This window comes from Rattus norvegicus, chromosome 15 (assembly GCF_036323735.1).
Source record: "Rattus norvegicus strain BN/NHsdMcwi chromosome 15, GRCr8, whole genome shotgun sequence".
In the NCBI taxonomy this organism is placed as follows: Eukaryota; Metazoa; Chordata; class Mammalia; order Rodentia; family Muridae; genus Rattus; species Rattus norvegicus.
The window spans coordinates 105,976,468-105,993,421 of record NC_086033.1 but is presented as its reverse complement, the minus strand read 5'-3'; the positions used below and the strand labels follow the sequence as shown (position 1 = coordinate 105,993,421).

General features: G+C 51.0%; 1 protein-coding gene and 1 long non-coding RNA gene across 3 annotated transcripts; one reads left to right on the top strand and one right to left on the bottom strand.

Moving 5' to 3' along the window:
• Positions 1-5,254: 5,254 nt before the first annotated feature.
• Positions 5,255-10,711, bottom strand: Zic2 (Zic family member 2). 2 transcript variants are annotated; one of them, NM_001108392.2, is made up of 3 exons: positions 8,768-10,080; positions 6,848-7,011; positions 5,255-6,680 (listed from the first exon to the last, which is right to left on the bottom strand). In NM_001108392.2, exons 1-3 carry the CDS (start codon positions 9,837-9,839, stop codon positions 6,327-6,329), a joined length of 1,590 nt encoding a protein of 529 aa, NP_001101862.2. In that variant the 5' UTR covers positions 9,840-10,080; the 3' UTR covers positions 5,255-6,326. The 2 variants fall into 2 exon arrangements, with proteins under 2 accessions (NP_001101862.2, XP_038949471.1); XM_039093543.2 differs by having other exon boundaries at positions 6,540-6,717; positions 8,768-10,711.
• Positions 10,712-10,841: 130 nt separating this feature from the next.
• LOC120093115 (uncharacterized) lies at positions 10,842-15,107 on the top strand. Its single transcript, XR_005494333.2, has 2 exons — positions 10,842-12,554; positions 13,798-15,107. It is a non-coding gene; the product is annotated as an uncharacterized LOC120093115 (long non-coding RNA).
• The last annotated feature ends 1,847 nt before the right edge of the window (positions 15,108-16,954 follow it).

Here is a 16,954-nt window from a genome sequence, read left to right as displayed (position 1 = left end):
CAGAGAAGTTTGCAATAAAGATTAACTGGGAAAAGGAAGTCCTCAGCAATTAAAACCACTACCCTGGCTCATTAGTATTCATGCCTGAATGTCCAGTTCTCCTGTTTATCTTTCTCCCAGGATCAATATCCTAGCAGCGTGGGCCTGGGAGGAGCCTGAGTCCGGCCCTGCGTGAATCTGACCTTTCGTGCCCTCCCTACAGGTCAGAGCATCCTCAGAATCACCGGCCAGCTCGGCATCCGCGCTCATTAAATCTACCATTCATAGACGTGCGGGGGAGTGGTGGGATTGGGAAGGGGTGGGGGGGACGACAGGCCAGAGAAATGGGGGCTGGAGACAGTGGACAGACAGAACTAGCCAACTCCAAAGGATTCAGGAAACCACACTAACAGCTGTGGGCGCACTGGGCCCAGAGAACAAAACAAAGCAAAAAAATCTAGTGCACTATGCACCAGGGCTGCCTGCATCCAGAAGCTGGCTCTGCTCTAGGGCAGCGGTTTTGGTAGCACCGCAACAGGTTTTGGATTTTTACTGGAAAGTAGCAGTAAAAACCCTTTGGTCCCATCAAAGGGAACTCAATGCCCACTTGCAGTTGTACCGGGTCAGGAGTGTTCCAGACCTCTACAGTCCTTGGAGAAACAAGCTTCTCAGAAAGAAGCTTGGAGAAGCTTCAACTACTATGGTTCTCTCTGCTACTGTTAACGATATTTCCATCCACATCTGCCTTTTCTAGAGACGCTGCTCCTTCTGCTCCCCAGGGCCACTGACTTAGCTTCTGGGAGTTGGAAGACTGGGAGTGAGGGAAGAAGAGATTAAAGCAAGGGCTATAGGGTGGGGTACATAGCCCTTCGCCCTTTAACAGATGGAGGAAGAATCGCTGCTGGACACACACACACACACACACACACACACACACACACACACACACACACCAGGAGAGTAGAGAGAGCAGCAGGTGGGTAGGACAATCTAGCCCATCACAGCCCCTGGTAATACCTCGGATACCAACTGCAGGTAGTCCCCCATCATCCGCCCACTCCCATCCCCCACCCACCCCACTGCTGTCTCCATCTCAACCGAAGAGTCTGTAGATTCAAGAAATGGGCCTCACCTATAAGGCCGGGCAGTGGCCCCTCCAAGGACAATAAGGGGGAGGGGATGAACACCCGCTTACTGGTCTTGTGCCACCCACGCGCATCTCTGCAGCCTCAGGTCCTTCCCACCCGTGAGTGAACCGGTGGTGCAGAGATTCGGAAGCCACAGGAGGTGAGCATATGAGTGGATGATGTGTATTGGCATGGGAGTGAGTGTCTGTGGGGGTGCGCGTCGGAGTAAAGGGACTCCCCGCAAAGCCTGCCTGAAGGTTGTGTTAAGCCAGGTGGGGCTGGAGGGAATGCTGTACTCAAATAGGGAGAAAAGCAGAAAGCAGAAGGAAAGGCCAAATGTTACCTCCTCAAAAGCGCCTCCCTGAAAACAAAAGGAAAGCAGAGTGGGGACATGCTTGGTGACCCCTGCGCCCAAAGTTAGCATCTTGTAGAGGCGGGGCAGCAGGAGGAGGACCCCGGCCCGGAGTTCCCCCTGCCAGAGGTTTCTACAGTGGCCATTCAGACCCTTTTGCCCCTAGTGACCCCCAGCCTTGATCATGAACTCGACACTTGGGTTGGGCTGCCCTATAGTCGGCTTTACAGGTGGTCTCATTTGTTTGTCCTACCCTTATCATCATGGCTGCCTTCACCTCCTCAGGGACCCAGCAGGATGGGTCAAGGTTTTCTGGTACTTGGCCACTCGATCTAGTCTGGAAGGATCTAGATCCTCCCTCGCCCCCCCCCCGCCCCAATAAAAAGCCCAGCGACAATGGGGGGGGTGTTGAGAGAGAGGAGGGAAGGAGAATGACATTTCCATGGTCTTAGTTCTGAGCTGCTGGTTAAAAATAGAAACCTTTCATTTTGACTTGTCTGCTAAGGTACTCTTGGATGTGGAGCTGCAAATTTCTGGGGCATCAGATTATAACCAACCCACAAGTATTTATTGAACACTACTTGAACCCTCCTGAGGGGAGCTTTCCACGCACTTCCTATTTCAACATTTTTTAGAATTAAAAACCTATCTAAAAGTTCAACCAATTCTTGGTGAGGTGTTACTCTGAGGCCTTTATTTCTTAACCTGTGGAAGTGGGCCTAATGCCCCTGGAATTATTTCTGTGACATAATTTAGGGGATAGTAGGATTTGAGTCTACATTGCATACTAGCTAAATCTCGGTCTGTCTCTAGCTTCCAGTGCTATCAATGAACTCAACAGTACTGAGACACACTTCCCCTAGCCTACCAACCCAGGCAAGACCACGTTGGATGGCCCAGGCCTTCTTAGCCTAAAGCGGCGATGCTGGCAAATAGCACAGAGTCTGGAGAAACCCGAGCCCCCCAGTCCAGCCTGTGATCTGCCCTTGATCTCAGGGTTTTGTGCGGAAGAAAAAAAAAAACCACTTGAGACTGAAAACATCCGTCTGAAAAAGAGACAAAGGGGATAGGGGGTGGGGGTGGAGGAAGAGCCAAGGTGCCGGCAGAGGGCAGAGGAAAGAGCCCCTGGTCAGCTAGGGACGGTGTGCGGGTACCAGGGTGGCGTTTTCTCTACTGGAGTCCCCCGCAGTGTCCTGACTGTAGCTGCCTCCCCTCGCCCTTGCCGCAAGCAGAACTCACGCAGCCTCTGAGCTGGGAATAACCTCCTCCCTGCCGGGGACTTCGGAGGACATCACTGAACTGGGAGAAGCTGATACCCATGCCCGTTATCCTTGTGGCCATTAATAATGCAGCGAGGATCACGATAATTAATAATAATAATGATGGGCCTCCCGAGGGAGCTCCAGCTGCCTCCGGATAAGGCGAATCTCGTGGTGAGAGGGACTTATTCGGTGGTGAATAGAGTTGAGCGCGAAGGGAACAGGCTTCTGCTCACTGAAGTTCAAGTTGACAGCGGTGGCAAGCAGAGACGACCAGTCCTCCCGACGCCGCAGAGAACCACAGCGCAGCTCTTGGGCCCTGAGGGAGGCCAGGACCAGCTTCAGCTATGAAGCTCTGAAGTCAAGGCAAGGGCAGGTTAGCATTCAGGCCTATTATGAATTGGGGGGAGGGAGGAGGGAGGGCTCGGACATCTCCATTCAACCACCCACCCCCACTCTCAACCCCATCACTGCCAGGCTCTCGAGCTCAGGCGCCAAACCGCTGCACCCTGTAAGTACAGCGATTCTGGCGTCTTCAGTACTCTTCACATGTATGCTATCTCCCTCTTTTCTCATTAGCCTCCGGAAAGCCTCCGGAAATTCGGAGGGCTAAGAGAAAAGCCAAACAGAAAAACTGGACCAAGCCGTCGGGTTGATGACTCCTGTGGACAAAGCCTAGAGGCGAGAGGAGCTAGAAGCCATTTTGCTAGAAAGCCTTTCCCAGGGGCTCCATCGGTCCTAGGGTGGAGTAGGAAAGCACTTTTCGGCAATGGACTTCCTAGCCCAGACCCCCTACACTTTGTATTTTTCTGCAGAAAACTAACGCGCCATAGACTTACAGCGAGCTCCCAAATAGATTTGAAAAGCAATTGCACTACCTTGACCTTGTGGAGTGTCTATTTTGCTCCCGTGCTCCCGCAAATAAGAAGGCCTCAAGGCCTTAAATTGATGCAGAAGTTGTCCCTCTGATGTGGTATCTCGAAACTATCCTTTCCAGCCCCACAATGAAAAGGTTAAAAACATTTGAGTAGGACCATTTTCTTCTTGCCCACCAAATGAATATTTAATCTGACTCTTTTGCCTGCTCCCCCAGGGGTAAGGGACTCGGTAAAACCCTAAACGATTTTTCTCACAGCTTACAGTGTGTTCAATGAATTCTCTCAAGGCTCAGTAACATATGCCAATTATTCTAATAATTTTGCTTAATATTATTAGGGGTTATAAATTTGATTTTAATAGAGGGTTGATTGCTTCAGAAATTGGCGCTTAGGCAACCCGCGGGCCGCTGGGGATGGGGAACCTGGCACTTGTCACACGGTGAGTATCTCAAGCAGGCACACACAAGCGTCTGGCTGGATGGGGTGTGCTTCCTCCGCTGGCCACTGAACAGGTAGCATGGCCTGTGGGAGGTGAGCGTTGACTCCTTCCCAAACATCCCTCGGGCTGTCACGCCTAGCCCTGTGACTCAGTCTAGGGCAAAAAGAAAGTAGCAAAAGATACTGTGGTCTTCCACCCATCTGCAGCAGACTCACCAAGCCCTGGGCTACACTGGCTTATCTCTGGGAACTGTTGTAGCCTCAGAAGCAGGCCGGGTCTTCTCCCTCCCCTGGGAGCAGCAACCCCAAAGCTCAGAGCTATAGGGACACCCAGTGGGAGGGAGGTCTTGATAGTTCAGGAGCTAAAAAATAATTTTCCCCATCTCTATTTCATTATTACTAAAATTATTTTTGCTTTCTTTACAGCATCTTGTTTGAGAATTCAAACCAACTCCTGTGGGGGCAGGGCAGCACGGTGGTATAGGTTCCAGAAAACTCGGTGCTCCTATTCACTTCCACCTGGCAAGAATATAGCCTTTATATTCTTTTATTTTGCTGTGTTCTTTCCTTCAGAGTAGATGTATCCCTCCCTATGTATGATGGGGAAAAAAAGTATATCCTATTTATTACTTTCCCTTGAGCACCACTGCGGAGCTGCTTAAGATAAACAGGATTTATTGAGCAAGCTCTGCTTAAAATATCAAGAAAAAAAAAAACGAGCCCCTTTAAACTATAATCACTGGTCCAAGTTCAAAAACAAAGTACTCGGCTCAGTTTTAAACGTGCAATTAAAAATAACTGTACCTCAGCTTTTCAGAGGGAGGGAGAGAGGAAGGGGGCAGGGTAGGGAAGGAAAACAAAGAATAAGGAAATGTTTAGTGCTCTTAAAGCCAGCCCAAATAGCTGAAAGAAAGAAAGGCATTCCCTTAGATAATGGAGCCATTAGACACTCGGAAGGTTCCTGCCGCCATTCCTCACAGGGGCTTTCCAAAAATTTAATTCATCCTCAGCTACCAAACAAAAGGATGTAGAAAATAATTTTGAGACTTTCTGCCAAAAGGGCAGTTTGGCCCATTCTCTATGCATAAATAGACTTCCCTCCAAAGAACGCAAGGTGGTACTACTCCCCACCACACTCCCAATCCCATACCTATGTCATGCCTCAAGCTGACTTCTTCCATTCTCTTCAATAACTCTGCTAGGGGGAAAAAAGTATGTTCATGCAGTTTCAACACATTTTATTATATTTCTGTATGCATTACTCTCAAAACATCACAAGAAATGATCAAACCACTTAAACCTTCAAATAAAAAAATCTGAAACAGTTTATGCCCACAATTGTACATATTTATAGTTAAGAAACATTCTTTATAAATATTGTTTCCTCTGTAGCAAGTTAATACCATAATTTAATTACAAATGGATAAATATGGCAACGGATATTTACAGAAGGGTGTTATTTCGGAAAAAGCTAACGGCACAACGTTTACTCCCACCCACCCCACCCCCAAACTTTCATACAAGAACTAACAAATCGAACTCGCAAAAGCACTGAAACATCACATGTAAACCCAGCTAACAGAAAAATACATTCACAAGCGTTGGTGGTGGTGGTGATGTGTGCTATGGGTTGGTGTGTTGAAGAAACAGAAGGGAAACTTTGGCACGGCTCATATTTTCCAGTCTATAGTCGCATGAAGTTTACAATCAAGTTGCCTCATTTAAAAGGAACACAATATTTAATACCACAATACAAAATAAACCATTTTCTTCCACATTACTTTAAAAAAAAAAAGACTGGGTAAACTAAAAGGAAAAAAGAAAAGGTCCGTCACTTGGGGAAGGGGAATGGGAGAAAGGCAGGAGGGAACGCAATCCGGAGTTTACAAATGGACAAACTTCTATCCACCAATAAGCCATTAAAATCACCGTGGAAAAGGAAGGAGTCCGCTATGTACAGTTTGTCAAAAAGACTGGGAAGCATATGGGAAGGAAAGTGGGCTGGGGGTTGCTAGGGAAGTTTGGCTCGATATTTTTGTGGAGTTTACTTTCTTCAAAAAATTTTTTTTATGTTTTCAGCTTCAGAGATACAGAGAGATGTTGCTTTTCATGCCTAGATTGTTTTCTTTAAAAAGAAAAAAAAACTTTTAAAAATCCTTCTGCTGGTAAAATTTTTTTCACCATAAAAATCAGACTCATAATTTTAGTAAGATGATCCTAAGGTGCCCTCGGTGGGTTTTTGGGAGGGCGACGGTGGATAAGGGAACAGGGAATGGGAGAAAGGCCTGGCCCTTCACACGTACCATTCATTGAAGTTGGAGGAGAGGCCGCTATGGCCTCCGGCTGTCCCGCTGCCCCCGCCAGAGCTGCCGCCGCCCCCGCCGCCCGCCCCGCCGCCGCCCCCACCGCTGCCGGCCGCCGAGCCCCCTCCGGAGCCGCTACTGCCAGAACCCGCGCCTCGGTGCACTGCGGACACCGCGGCCGCCGCTGCTGCAGCCGCTGCCGCCGCCGCTGCCGCTGCTGGGGACAGGTTGGAGCTGCTTTGTGGCTCTGCGCTGGGGGACACCAACCCTGGGGGTGTGGACGACTCGTAGCCAGAGCTGGCAGCCGGGGAGGACTCGGAGCCCTGAGGGGAGGACTCATGGACCTGCAAGACAAAAGCCGGGAGTGGGGACCAGAGGGGACTGACTGTGAGGCCAGGTCCCCGAGCCGAGAGCATCCCAAGAGTGTCCCTCGGCCCCTGGGGACCCTCCCAGGACCTCTGGGAGCTGGTGCAAGAGGTCGGCCTAGCCCTCCCGGCTACTGCAGTGGTACCTTCATGTGCTTCCGCAAGGAGCTGGGATGCGTGTAGGACTTGTCGCACATCTTGCAGAGATAGGGCTTATCTGAGGTGTGGACGTGCATGTGCTTCTTCCTGTCGCTGCTGTTGGCGAAGCGTCGGTCACAGCCCTCGAACTCACACTGGAAAGGTTTCTCCCCTGTGGATTGCAAACAGGGTGCTTGCTATGGGGCACCAAGGACCCCCAAGTCCTCACCAAGGCTGCCAAGGGTACAGAGTAGAGGGCAAAGGGGAGAGGGCTAAGTCTCTGAAACAGGTTGGATACCCCTACGAAGAACCAACTAGCAGATTCTACCGTCAATTTCATAATTATGAAAATAAACTTCCCTTCACACTGACACCCATCTCCTTAAAATTCTAACGAATTTCGGGGTGCCCTTGGCCCTGTTCGCCTTTCTACAGAGCTTTTTGGATTCCAAGCTCCCTAACAAGTTGGTCTAGCTATCGAGAAGCTGTTATTTTGACAAAATATTTGGGGCATTATCAAAATCACACAGGCGGCTGGGCTGCTGTCGCTTCCTCTTTGGGGCCAGTAGGCAATCATATTTGGAGATGCTGTGAGCTGTTTGGAGACTGGGATATGGAGATTGATTGAGCCAGTACTTATCATCCAAAAACTGCAAATTGAGTTAATCATAATCCTAGTATAATCGCCAGTCTTTTTCTTTTTCTTTTTTAATGGAGGCGGAGGAAGTAAACATGAGCGATAAGGTAGTCTTTTAATGATTGTACCTCTCAGCAAAGGGGTTAGGGGTCGGAGTCAGGAAAACCTTTCAAAATCTCCCTGTTTAATTTTCTGGCGGTTCCTACATCCTGTTGCCAGGATTCCAAATGCTTGGAGTCATTTAGAGGTGTGAGAACTCTTGGAAAGGGAACCAGTTAACGTTAAATTCCATTAGCACCTAAACTGTTTTTTAAAGACAACCGCTCAGACACGGGGCATTTCATGCAAATAAATTTCTCAAATTTTAAACCTTGTTAAAAGCTTGTCTCGCACCTCGGCTCCCTCCCTTCCCAAAAGAGAACAATAGGCCGCTGGCTCATCCCAACTTTGGAGTAAATATTGACGAGGGAAGTTGCTAAAACATTTGGCTTTCTTTTAGGAAATCGTCTTTTGCGATTTTGGCTGAGACCTGGTCGAAGATGAATAATCTGAGGCGAGAGAATCGCTCTTTTGCGTCTCTCTCAAGATCGCCCTGAGGGGCGGTACTGCCTGGGGCTCTGGTTGGCCCGGGCGAGGGTCGAAGTTGGGAATCACAAACCCTCTGGTGCCCATTAGAGAATTTCACAAACTGCTGGCAAACCACCGTCAGTCCCCGGCGACCCACCCCAAAATGGGCTTTAAAAACACTTTTTAAATGAGAACCGCTTTACAGCTTCGGCTCACACCAGATTCATTTAATAGGAAACAGTCCTGAGAAGGGCGTTTGGACCCTGTGTTAAAGAAACGGGAAAGCACAAGCCTCTGGAAAACAGATAATCCACTAAGGGCAGAAAAGCTCATTCAGACAAGCTGGCAAAATCCTTGCTAGGCTCGCTTCCCGGACGTCGAGCTAGAGCCGAATTGTTTTATTTTGTGCGCTCTATTTAAAATGGAAATTATTCAGCAGGACAGGCAGGTGGGGGTGACAATCGCATCACTCCAAGTATTTATTTGATCATTTAAAGTTGAATTTCCGCACGTGGAAAAATCCCAGTCCAATAATACTCTTACCATCCTCCAACAAAAACAAACCCTGGCTGTCCTGCACTCTCCCCAGCGCGTACGAACGAACGAAAACACACACACACACACACACACACACACACACACACACACATACACACACACACACGCTCAGTCTGTGCACTTATTTCTCCTCGAGGTGCCTCTTCCCACTGCGACCCACGATTACCTGTGTGAGTTCTTTTGTGGATCTTGAGGTTCTCGGAGCGTGCGAAGACCTTGCCACAACCCGGGAAAGGACAAGGGAAGGGTTTCTCGCCCGTGTGCACGCGGATGTGGTTGACCAGTTTGTATTTGGCCTTAAAGGGTTTGCCCTCGCGTGGACACTCCTCCCAGAAGCAGACGTGGTTGCTCTGTTCCGGGCCGCCGACATGCTCTACAGAGACGTGGGTCACCAGCTCGTGCATGGTGCTGAAAGTTTTGTTGCAGCTTTTCTTGGGATTGCTTAGCTGCTCCGGGTCGATCCACTTGCAGATGAGCTCTTGCTTGATGCACTGCTGCCGCATGTAGCGGAAAAAGGCACCAGGGTGGTGATGGTGGTGGTGGTGGTGGGCTGCGGCCGCTGCCATGTTCATCCCCATGTTCATATTCATAGGGCCGTACTGGTTGTGGAGCTGCGCCGCCGAGTAAGGGTCGGTCCGCGGGCTGGCCACTTGGCGGTATTGCTCTGAGCGCCCGAACACTTCGCCCGGCAGCCCTAGGCGCATTTGCCCATTGAGCACGTTCTGCGAGGCGTGCGGCCCGTGCTGTTCCGGGAGGCCAGGGAAGAGAAGGTGGCCCTGCGCGTCCGAGTGCGCATGGTGGAGGCCGCCGGCGCCGGGTCCGAAGAGCCCGTGCTGGCCGCCTCCCGGCGCCGAGTCCCCGAAGCCCCGGCTACGGAACAGGAAGTCCCGGGTGGAATTAAAGGGAGGCCCCGAATAAGAGCCAACGTGAGCGGCGTGGGGCCCTAGAGCCGCGGCTGCAGCGGCCGCTGCAGCCGAACCCGGGTAGGCGCCCGGACCTTGCGACGTGAACGCCGAACTCTGACCAGGAGACAGTTCGTGTGCCCCGGGGTTGAGCTTGAAGGCGCCCATGTGCGCTGCGGCCGAGTCCACGAAGCCGTTCTGTGCCGCCGCCAGGCTCAGCTCCCGGTCCTGCATCTCGGCCGCCGCAGCCGCCGCTGCCGCGGCCGAGTGGTGGTGGTGGCGCGCGAAGCTGCCCACCCCGATGGCCGGGAACTGCGGCCCCGCGTCCAGAAGCATGGCCAGCGCGCCCGGCCGCCCCGCCGGCCCCGGTGAGCCCTGCTGCCTGGATTTCCCCTCCTGATCGGCGAGGCGCGTCCTCTGGACGCCGGGCTCCGCGAACCGGCGGTGGAAACACTGGCGACTGCAGCCTCGGGAGCCGGGCTACTGCGCCGGCCGCCGCCGCCTGTATCTGCCTCAGGCGGCCGGGCGCCGAGCGAAGGCGCGGAGAGGAAGAGGAGGCGGCGGCGGAGGAGGCGCGGGAGGAGGAGGAGGTGGAGGAGGAGAAGAGTCCAAAGCCAGGCGGAGAACCAAAGTGTATTAAAGGAGCTGCGGCGGGGGCGGGCGGGCAGGGCAGGGGAGGGCGGGCGGGAGGAGGGAGCGGAGGGAGGTGTGGGGAGCGGAGGAGAGGGGGGCCGCCGGGGGGCGAGCTCAGCGCCGCGGCCCCCACCCCTGCGCGCCCCCGCGCGCGCACGCACGCACGCACTCACTCGCTAGCTGCTTTGCACTGCCGACCGACTGGGAGCCTGGCTGAGAACAGCGGCATCCGCCGAATGAAGTCAACGCGGCTGCGGGGCCACAGTGCCCTAGGGCAGTGGCTGTACGCACTCAGGCAGGCAGGGAGCGGACAGCGGCAAGCTCGGTCAGCCCCAGAGCCTGGCGCACTCGCCGCTCCACCTGATCTCTGCAGGGGCGCTGGGCAGCCCGAAGGAGGAGGCTGGGCGTCCAGTCCACGGCGCGCTCGGGTGGCCGCTCCCTCCCCCGAGGCCTTGCTCGCGCCGCCCAGCGCGCTGCGGGTATTGTTCGGCTTGGCGGCTGCTGCGGGGATTTAGCCCTCCTGGCCCTACGAGCTTGGCATTGGAGACGCCGGGAGTAGTAAACTTGCAGCGACCACGAATTCCCCCAGATGAAGGAAACGGGCGCGTCGTTCCCTCTTTCTTTAAGTTGGGCTGGAGGAGGAGGAGGGAGGGGAGGAGCAGGGGAGGGGGGACTGTGGGAGGGGAGAAGGCGAGGAGGGGGAGGGGAGCAGGGTGAGGCTAGTCTGAAAAACAATAACAACAATAAAAAAAAAAAGTGTTCTCTGGTTCTCCCCCTCTCTCCAGCGGATCCGCTCAGGGCGCTAATCCGGGAGTGAGTGCTCACACCAGCGAGGACCGAGCGAAGTCCTTGGCACAAGCAAAAGCTAGGAGGCCAGCACGAGTTCCTTCTCTCCTGTGGCTGCAGTGGGCAGCCTTAGCCACCGCCTCTGTTTATTTCGGTGGGCGCTGAGACCGCAGCAGCCGCCTTTCATTTATTTATTTTTTTTTGTCCCCTCCTTTTCCTCTCCCCTCCCCCGCGTACCCGCCGGGTCTCCCGCCCGGGCATCCCTCCCTCCTTATCCAAAGCTCGGCCTCCTGGTCACACCGCCCCTTTAACGGCGACTCCCGCCCATCCCGCCCTCCAGAAACCGCTATTGGCCATCATGGCCTAGTCAATCCTGCGCCCCCGCCCTGCGCCCAGCCCTCCCCACCTTCCCTAAACCCCGCTACGTCTGTGCAGCTGCAGCAGCGGCCGAACGCACCCACAGGCTGGGCCTGCCAGCCTGCAGCGTTTCGTTCACGCGTCTGGCCCTGTGGCTCTTGGCCCCAGCCAGCTAACTCAGGAGTCCAGCTGCGAGCCTAACGCGTTCCACGATCTGTAGGTCTTGTCCGGTTCCACCAGATCCTGGCCTGGAGCAGTATTGAACCCTGCTCCCGTATACTTTGTCAGAGGCCACCAACTCCCCAGAGACTTCACCCACTACCTAACCACACCGAAAAAACCCAGGACCCCTAGCCCAAAGCACCCTTTGCTGCAGAGTCACCAAGCCCGAGACCCTAATGAAGTGAAGAGACTTTTCTAGACAAGGACAGGTCTCTCGCCCTGTCTGCGCAGGCATTCTATTTTCCCCATCCTCACCTTAACCAATTTGCTTTGAGGCGTTAAAACGTGGGTGAAGGATGGTGGACACAGATGGTCAAATTTATCCCTTTCCACTTCCTGGACATTCGTCTATACACTGCCCCCACCCCAGGCAGTGGTCCCTACCTGCCCTGGGCTCACTTAGCTCCCCCTCGCCCCCGCCCCCGCCGCTCACGTTCAGCTCAGATTACAGGAGTAAACCGTAGGCAGTAGCCCTGAGGGACAGTTTAGACATCATTTAAAAACAGTGTCTCCCTCGGGGTGGATACCTCCTGACCCTGTCCACGGCCACCTTGGGTTAGGAAGTGGAATGCCCAGAACCAAGCAAGGTTTAGGTCTTAATTTGGTTGTTGCCATATCAGAATCAGGGCCTCAGAAAAGTAAACTGTGGGGCTTAAACCTTCTTTACGGTAAGTGTTACTCTTTGGTGAACCCACCGCAAAGCTTCGCCCAAGTGCCTCGAACCCAGCCTGGCTTGCCACGAAGAACGTGGCTGTCCGCCGCCCTCAGATTGTGCTCAAGAGGTAATGGGAGAGGGAATTGCGGGCCTAGAGTCTGGGGAAGTGTAAAGGGTTCAGCCTGTGGCCAACGTCTTCCTTCACCTTTCGCAGGCCTGAGGACTGCTTTTATTTATAAATCTCTGGGAACTGAGATAAAATTTGGGCAAGAGAATAAAACATACTTCGAAATTTAGATCGAAGTGAAATCACCAAAAACGCTCAAAGAATACTCTTATTGAGATTTGCTGCACTGAATGTGAGCTCCTGCCTGATCAAACATCCTCGCAAACCTTAGGTGGGTCTGCTCAACTGTTGGAGTGGCCTCGGCCCCTTTCTACCAGGGCTCCCTCTGCTTCCTCCGTGTTCCCCATTTCCTGACAAGGGGGCGGGGTGAAAAGACCACAAGAAAAAGGCATCTTGTCCGAAATCATGAGCTTTCCTGGAAGCTGGAGGGAGGAAATGGTCCTCTTTCCTCCCATACCCCTAACTCAAAGGATGGACGCTACAGTGGCCTGATGGACTGCAGGGGACGGGGGGAGGGAAAGAGGAAGATACGGAGAATACCTAAGCAGAAAGGCTTCAGTCCCTTTATTTTAAAAGCCTGCCCAATTCAGCCTTTCACATTTGCTTGCCTTATTTAGCAATTTATACTGAAAAGTGCATGTGTTGGTTTGCTCTAAAAATACTACCACTCCCAATTTTTTTTAACCTAAGATTGGTTGTGAGAATCTTACTCACCCAAAGACCTTATTTCCTTCTTTCAAGCCCCCACACTTGCAGGTTTTCCTCCTCTATCACTTCCTCACCCTTCCCCACTTTTTCTTTCCTCTCCTTTTTGACCTATTCTCTCCTTTCGCTTTGATTTCTCCTTTGCTGCGGCCGCAATTCAGGATGGCGCGGCTGGGCGCTTGCTCGCGCTGGATTCGAGGGCCCAGCGCTAGGGCAGACGCCTTAATTCCCGCCGGAGAGCCCGCGGGCTGGGCCCTCCTGGCTATTCTTTCCCAGCTCCAGTTCTCCTCTCACTGCAGGAATCAGAGGAGCTGAGCCAAGTTCAAAGTCACGTCTCGGTCCCCTCTTTCAGAAGTATTTTATTTCTCTGCAAACCAGGGGGGGGGGGGGGAGCCTTTTCCTTCTTGACAGTTTTTTTTTTTGAAGGAAGGAGAGGAAAAAGAGAGAGGGGCAAGAACACGAGTGTGTGTGTGTGTGTGTGTGTGTGTGTGTGTGTGTGTGTGTGTGTGTGTGTGTTCGCGCACCCGCGCTTGCGAGAGCGGGCAAAGGCTTTCAGGAATATTGCCTCATAAGTAGACTCAGGTTCCTTAGTGGAAGGAAGGAAGGAAGGAAGGAAGGAAGGAAGGAAGGAAGGAAGGAAGGAAGGAAGGAGTGAAGGCAGACGGACACTGTAAGTGAATTCATTTTTTCAACAGGTTTCTAGAAAGGCTGTTCTGCAGTGGTATCAAACTCCCGAAACCCGTAACTGTCAACGCTTGGAAGCACGTTCTTTCTTTGTTAAGTTTCCCCAAATTGTTCTTTTCAAACAGGGCAAAACCTGCACTGGGCAAAACCTCAACTTGTGGCTGAGAAGGATATCCACCACAGGGCTCCTGGCAAGGGTATGTTTCCCGGCAAGTGAAGAGAACCAAGGCTTGATTAAAAAAAAAAAATCCTGGTGTGTTTACAAAAAGAAAAATAAGGGATGAGGGGAAGCAAACCCCACAAACATCTCAGCATCGTGAGCAACTCCTTTTGAACAGTGTCTACTGTGATCTCTTATAGCATGATGTGTACATACCTACAGAAGAATAAATACATTGCACTCCACCCACTGTGTTTTCATACACAGAGGTATACATTGTGGGATAGGAGACTCCAAACACAAACAACTCAGTCATCCATTGAATGTGTTATTGTGACTTTTGGCCCCAGTAACATTCCAATTTTTTTTCCCTTAAAGAAAGGTGTAAAAAAATGGGGGAGAGAAGCTTTGACGAAAAGTATGTAACACATTAGGGCAAAACAATACTTAACATAATAATTTCCTTTTTTACAAAGTTCTAACACCACCACCGTCTACAGCACAGAGTCAAAACCCAACAAGATAATCAACAGGATATGAAGTTAAAGGTTACTTTTGATTCTGCTTTCTCATCTATTACTGAGTTTGGTGACCCCTGACACATGAAAGACCACATTTGTGCTCTGGGAGGCCCCCTCTATAAAACCCACCTAGAACAAAGGTCTTTTGTCCATATATATATATATACATATATATATATATGTATATATATACACATATAACATTAAGAGGGTATGAGAGAAGATCTCATAAGATAAAGCTCTCCCATGATTTTGTGTCTTTTCTCTTTATAATTAAACTCTCTAGTTGAGCTAATTAAAAAAAAAACTCAGTATAAAATATGTGCCCACCAGTAGTTTATTGACAGGGATGCAAATACTTCTGTAATTGTCAGAAAGGGGGCGAAGAAGCTGGAAGAACCCAGCCCTCCCCTACCCCCACCCCCACCCCCACCCCCAACTGGGTGACAGAAATTGTGATTTTAGGAAAAGAAGAGAACTAATTGTCCTTGCTGCCTCTCCCCTCTTTTGATAGGAATGTTTTCAATGCTGTACAACAGAACAAAAATCAAATGGCCAAAACAACAGCAAGGAACAAACAACCCCCCAAACAAAAACAAATAAAAAAACCCACCCAGGAGGGTTACAGGAATGTATTTAATTATTTCAAAGATTGTTATCCTTTGGGCTTGTGGGTAACCCAGGGGTTGAATGCCATCAACAACAAACGAGCATCTTTCCAATAAATTGCAGTATTACTGCGGTAGATTTTGTAATACAATTTATGCTGTCATTCATAAATAACAATGCCATATGTCAACCATATTGCTTGCACAAGTAAAAACATCAGTGTGTCACTATTTGATTTATCTCAACAGCTTCTCCAAGTATGAAGTGTAGATACTGAAGGGGATGTTTTGTGGGGGAACAACATCCAAATTTTGAAATAAATAAACTCATTGAAGCTTCTACTTTCATCGTTATCTGACTTCTAAGATAGTCAGAAAAGTCCATTTCAGGCCTAAAAAATAAAAATGAAAATTAGGCTGTTGTGTACCTCAACCATGTAAATATTTTGTGACTCTTGGACCTTCTGAGTATATTTTGGGTCATATCGATGTGTTTTTCAAGAAACACCCAATCAGAATGGTCAAATGAAGGTCAAAGGTTTTCTCAAACAACCTCTATCTCTAACTGTAAAAATAATTTCGTACCAAATGGGAATATTCGACTACAGGCAGATTTTACACAACTTACTGTAAAAGTAAGCTGATCTTTTCTTTCTCTCTTTCCTTCTTTCCTTCTTTCTTTCTTTCTTTCTTAAACAGCTTTTCAAGTGGATACAGGATTGGGCCAGTTCTTCACAGTCCAAAGGACTTGAACAACAACAACAACAATAACAACAACAACAACAACACACACACACACACACACATACACACACACACACACCACCCCCAACCCAGCATTTTGGTCTCAGGAACACAATCGTGACTTTCTTCTCCCCACTCTCATCATACCCTTGAATGTGTGACAGGAACCATAAACCTTAGCATAAAGTACATGGTGTGGGGGGGGGGGGGTACCCCTGCACCACACATGTTCCTAGACCCTGATGTTTCTGTCTGAGTTCCCGAGGTTGGGAAAGAAGCAATTCTCAGAGAAATGCTCAGAGGGCTGTGAATTGCCACTGGATGGTTCTGAGCACCAAGGTCTCTGAGCCCAATCGTAGCTCCCACTCTAAGCTTAATCTCAGCCGTGAGGACGCCAGGGTGGAGAATCTGGTCCCTGTCGGAAAAGGATGGGGCGGGCGTGGCCAGGAGAGTTGACTTTAGACTTTGCTGACTGCATCCAGACCTTGCTTTCTTGGAAGCCTAGTGAATGGAATTGGTAAAAACCCTCTTCCTGCCCCGATAGAGCTCCGCTAAAATGAAGATTTGCTGGTCCGTTTGCCTTTCTGGCTCCAGCTCGTAGAAAAATCTTAGTGGACTAGCACTACCATCCTACTGTCTCACAGCAATTTCCACCCTGGGCACCCCCGCCTAGTTTCAACTGTCCTTCTCTATGTGTGTCCCGTTCGCACTTGAACCCGTCTCTGGCTCAACCTAAAGGGCCTTAGACTTTACAAATCCGACCGGCACCCAGCCCTTCCCCAAGGAGGCTGCCTCTCAGAAATCACGCGGGACTGGCGAGTCGTAAAACAATTGCAAGCAATAAAAAAAGGCATCTCGGTGGGTCTCCCCAGTTCCTTTCTTGCCCACCCCAGCCCTCCGTCTCCCAAATGCCCACCTCGCCCGCCCGCCTGGAGAAACAATCAAACAAAGGCTCAAAAGCCAGGAAATGTCCAATTCACTTCCCTTAGAGTTTATTAATTGCCCACACCCATCGTAGGAAACTTGACTGTGTTAAGGGAGGCACGGAGGGCACCTGGAACTGGAAGGCGCAGCCCTCCCTCCCGACAGCGGGAAGCCAGCCCCAGAATCCCCAAGTTCTGTGGCCTTTAGGAAGCTGAACAGCGTAGCTATCGGGTTCTGGCCAGTTGGGAATTGGCTGTGCCTTCCACCTCCCGCGCCTTTGTTTGGGGGGCTGGAAAGATGTTGGGGTTCCTAGAGCAAACGTGAA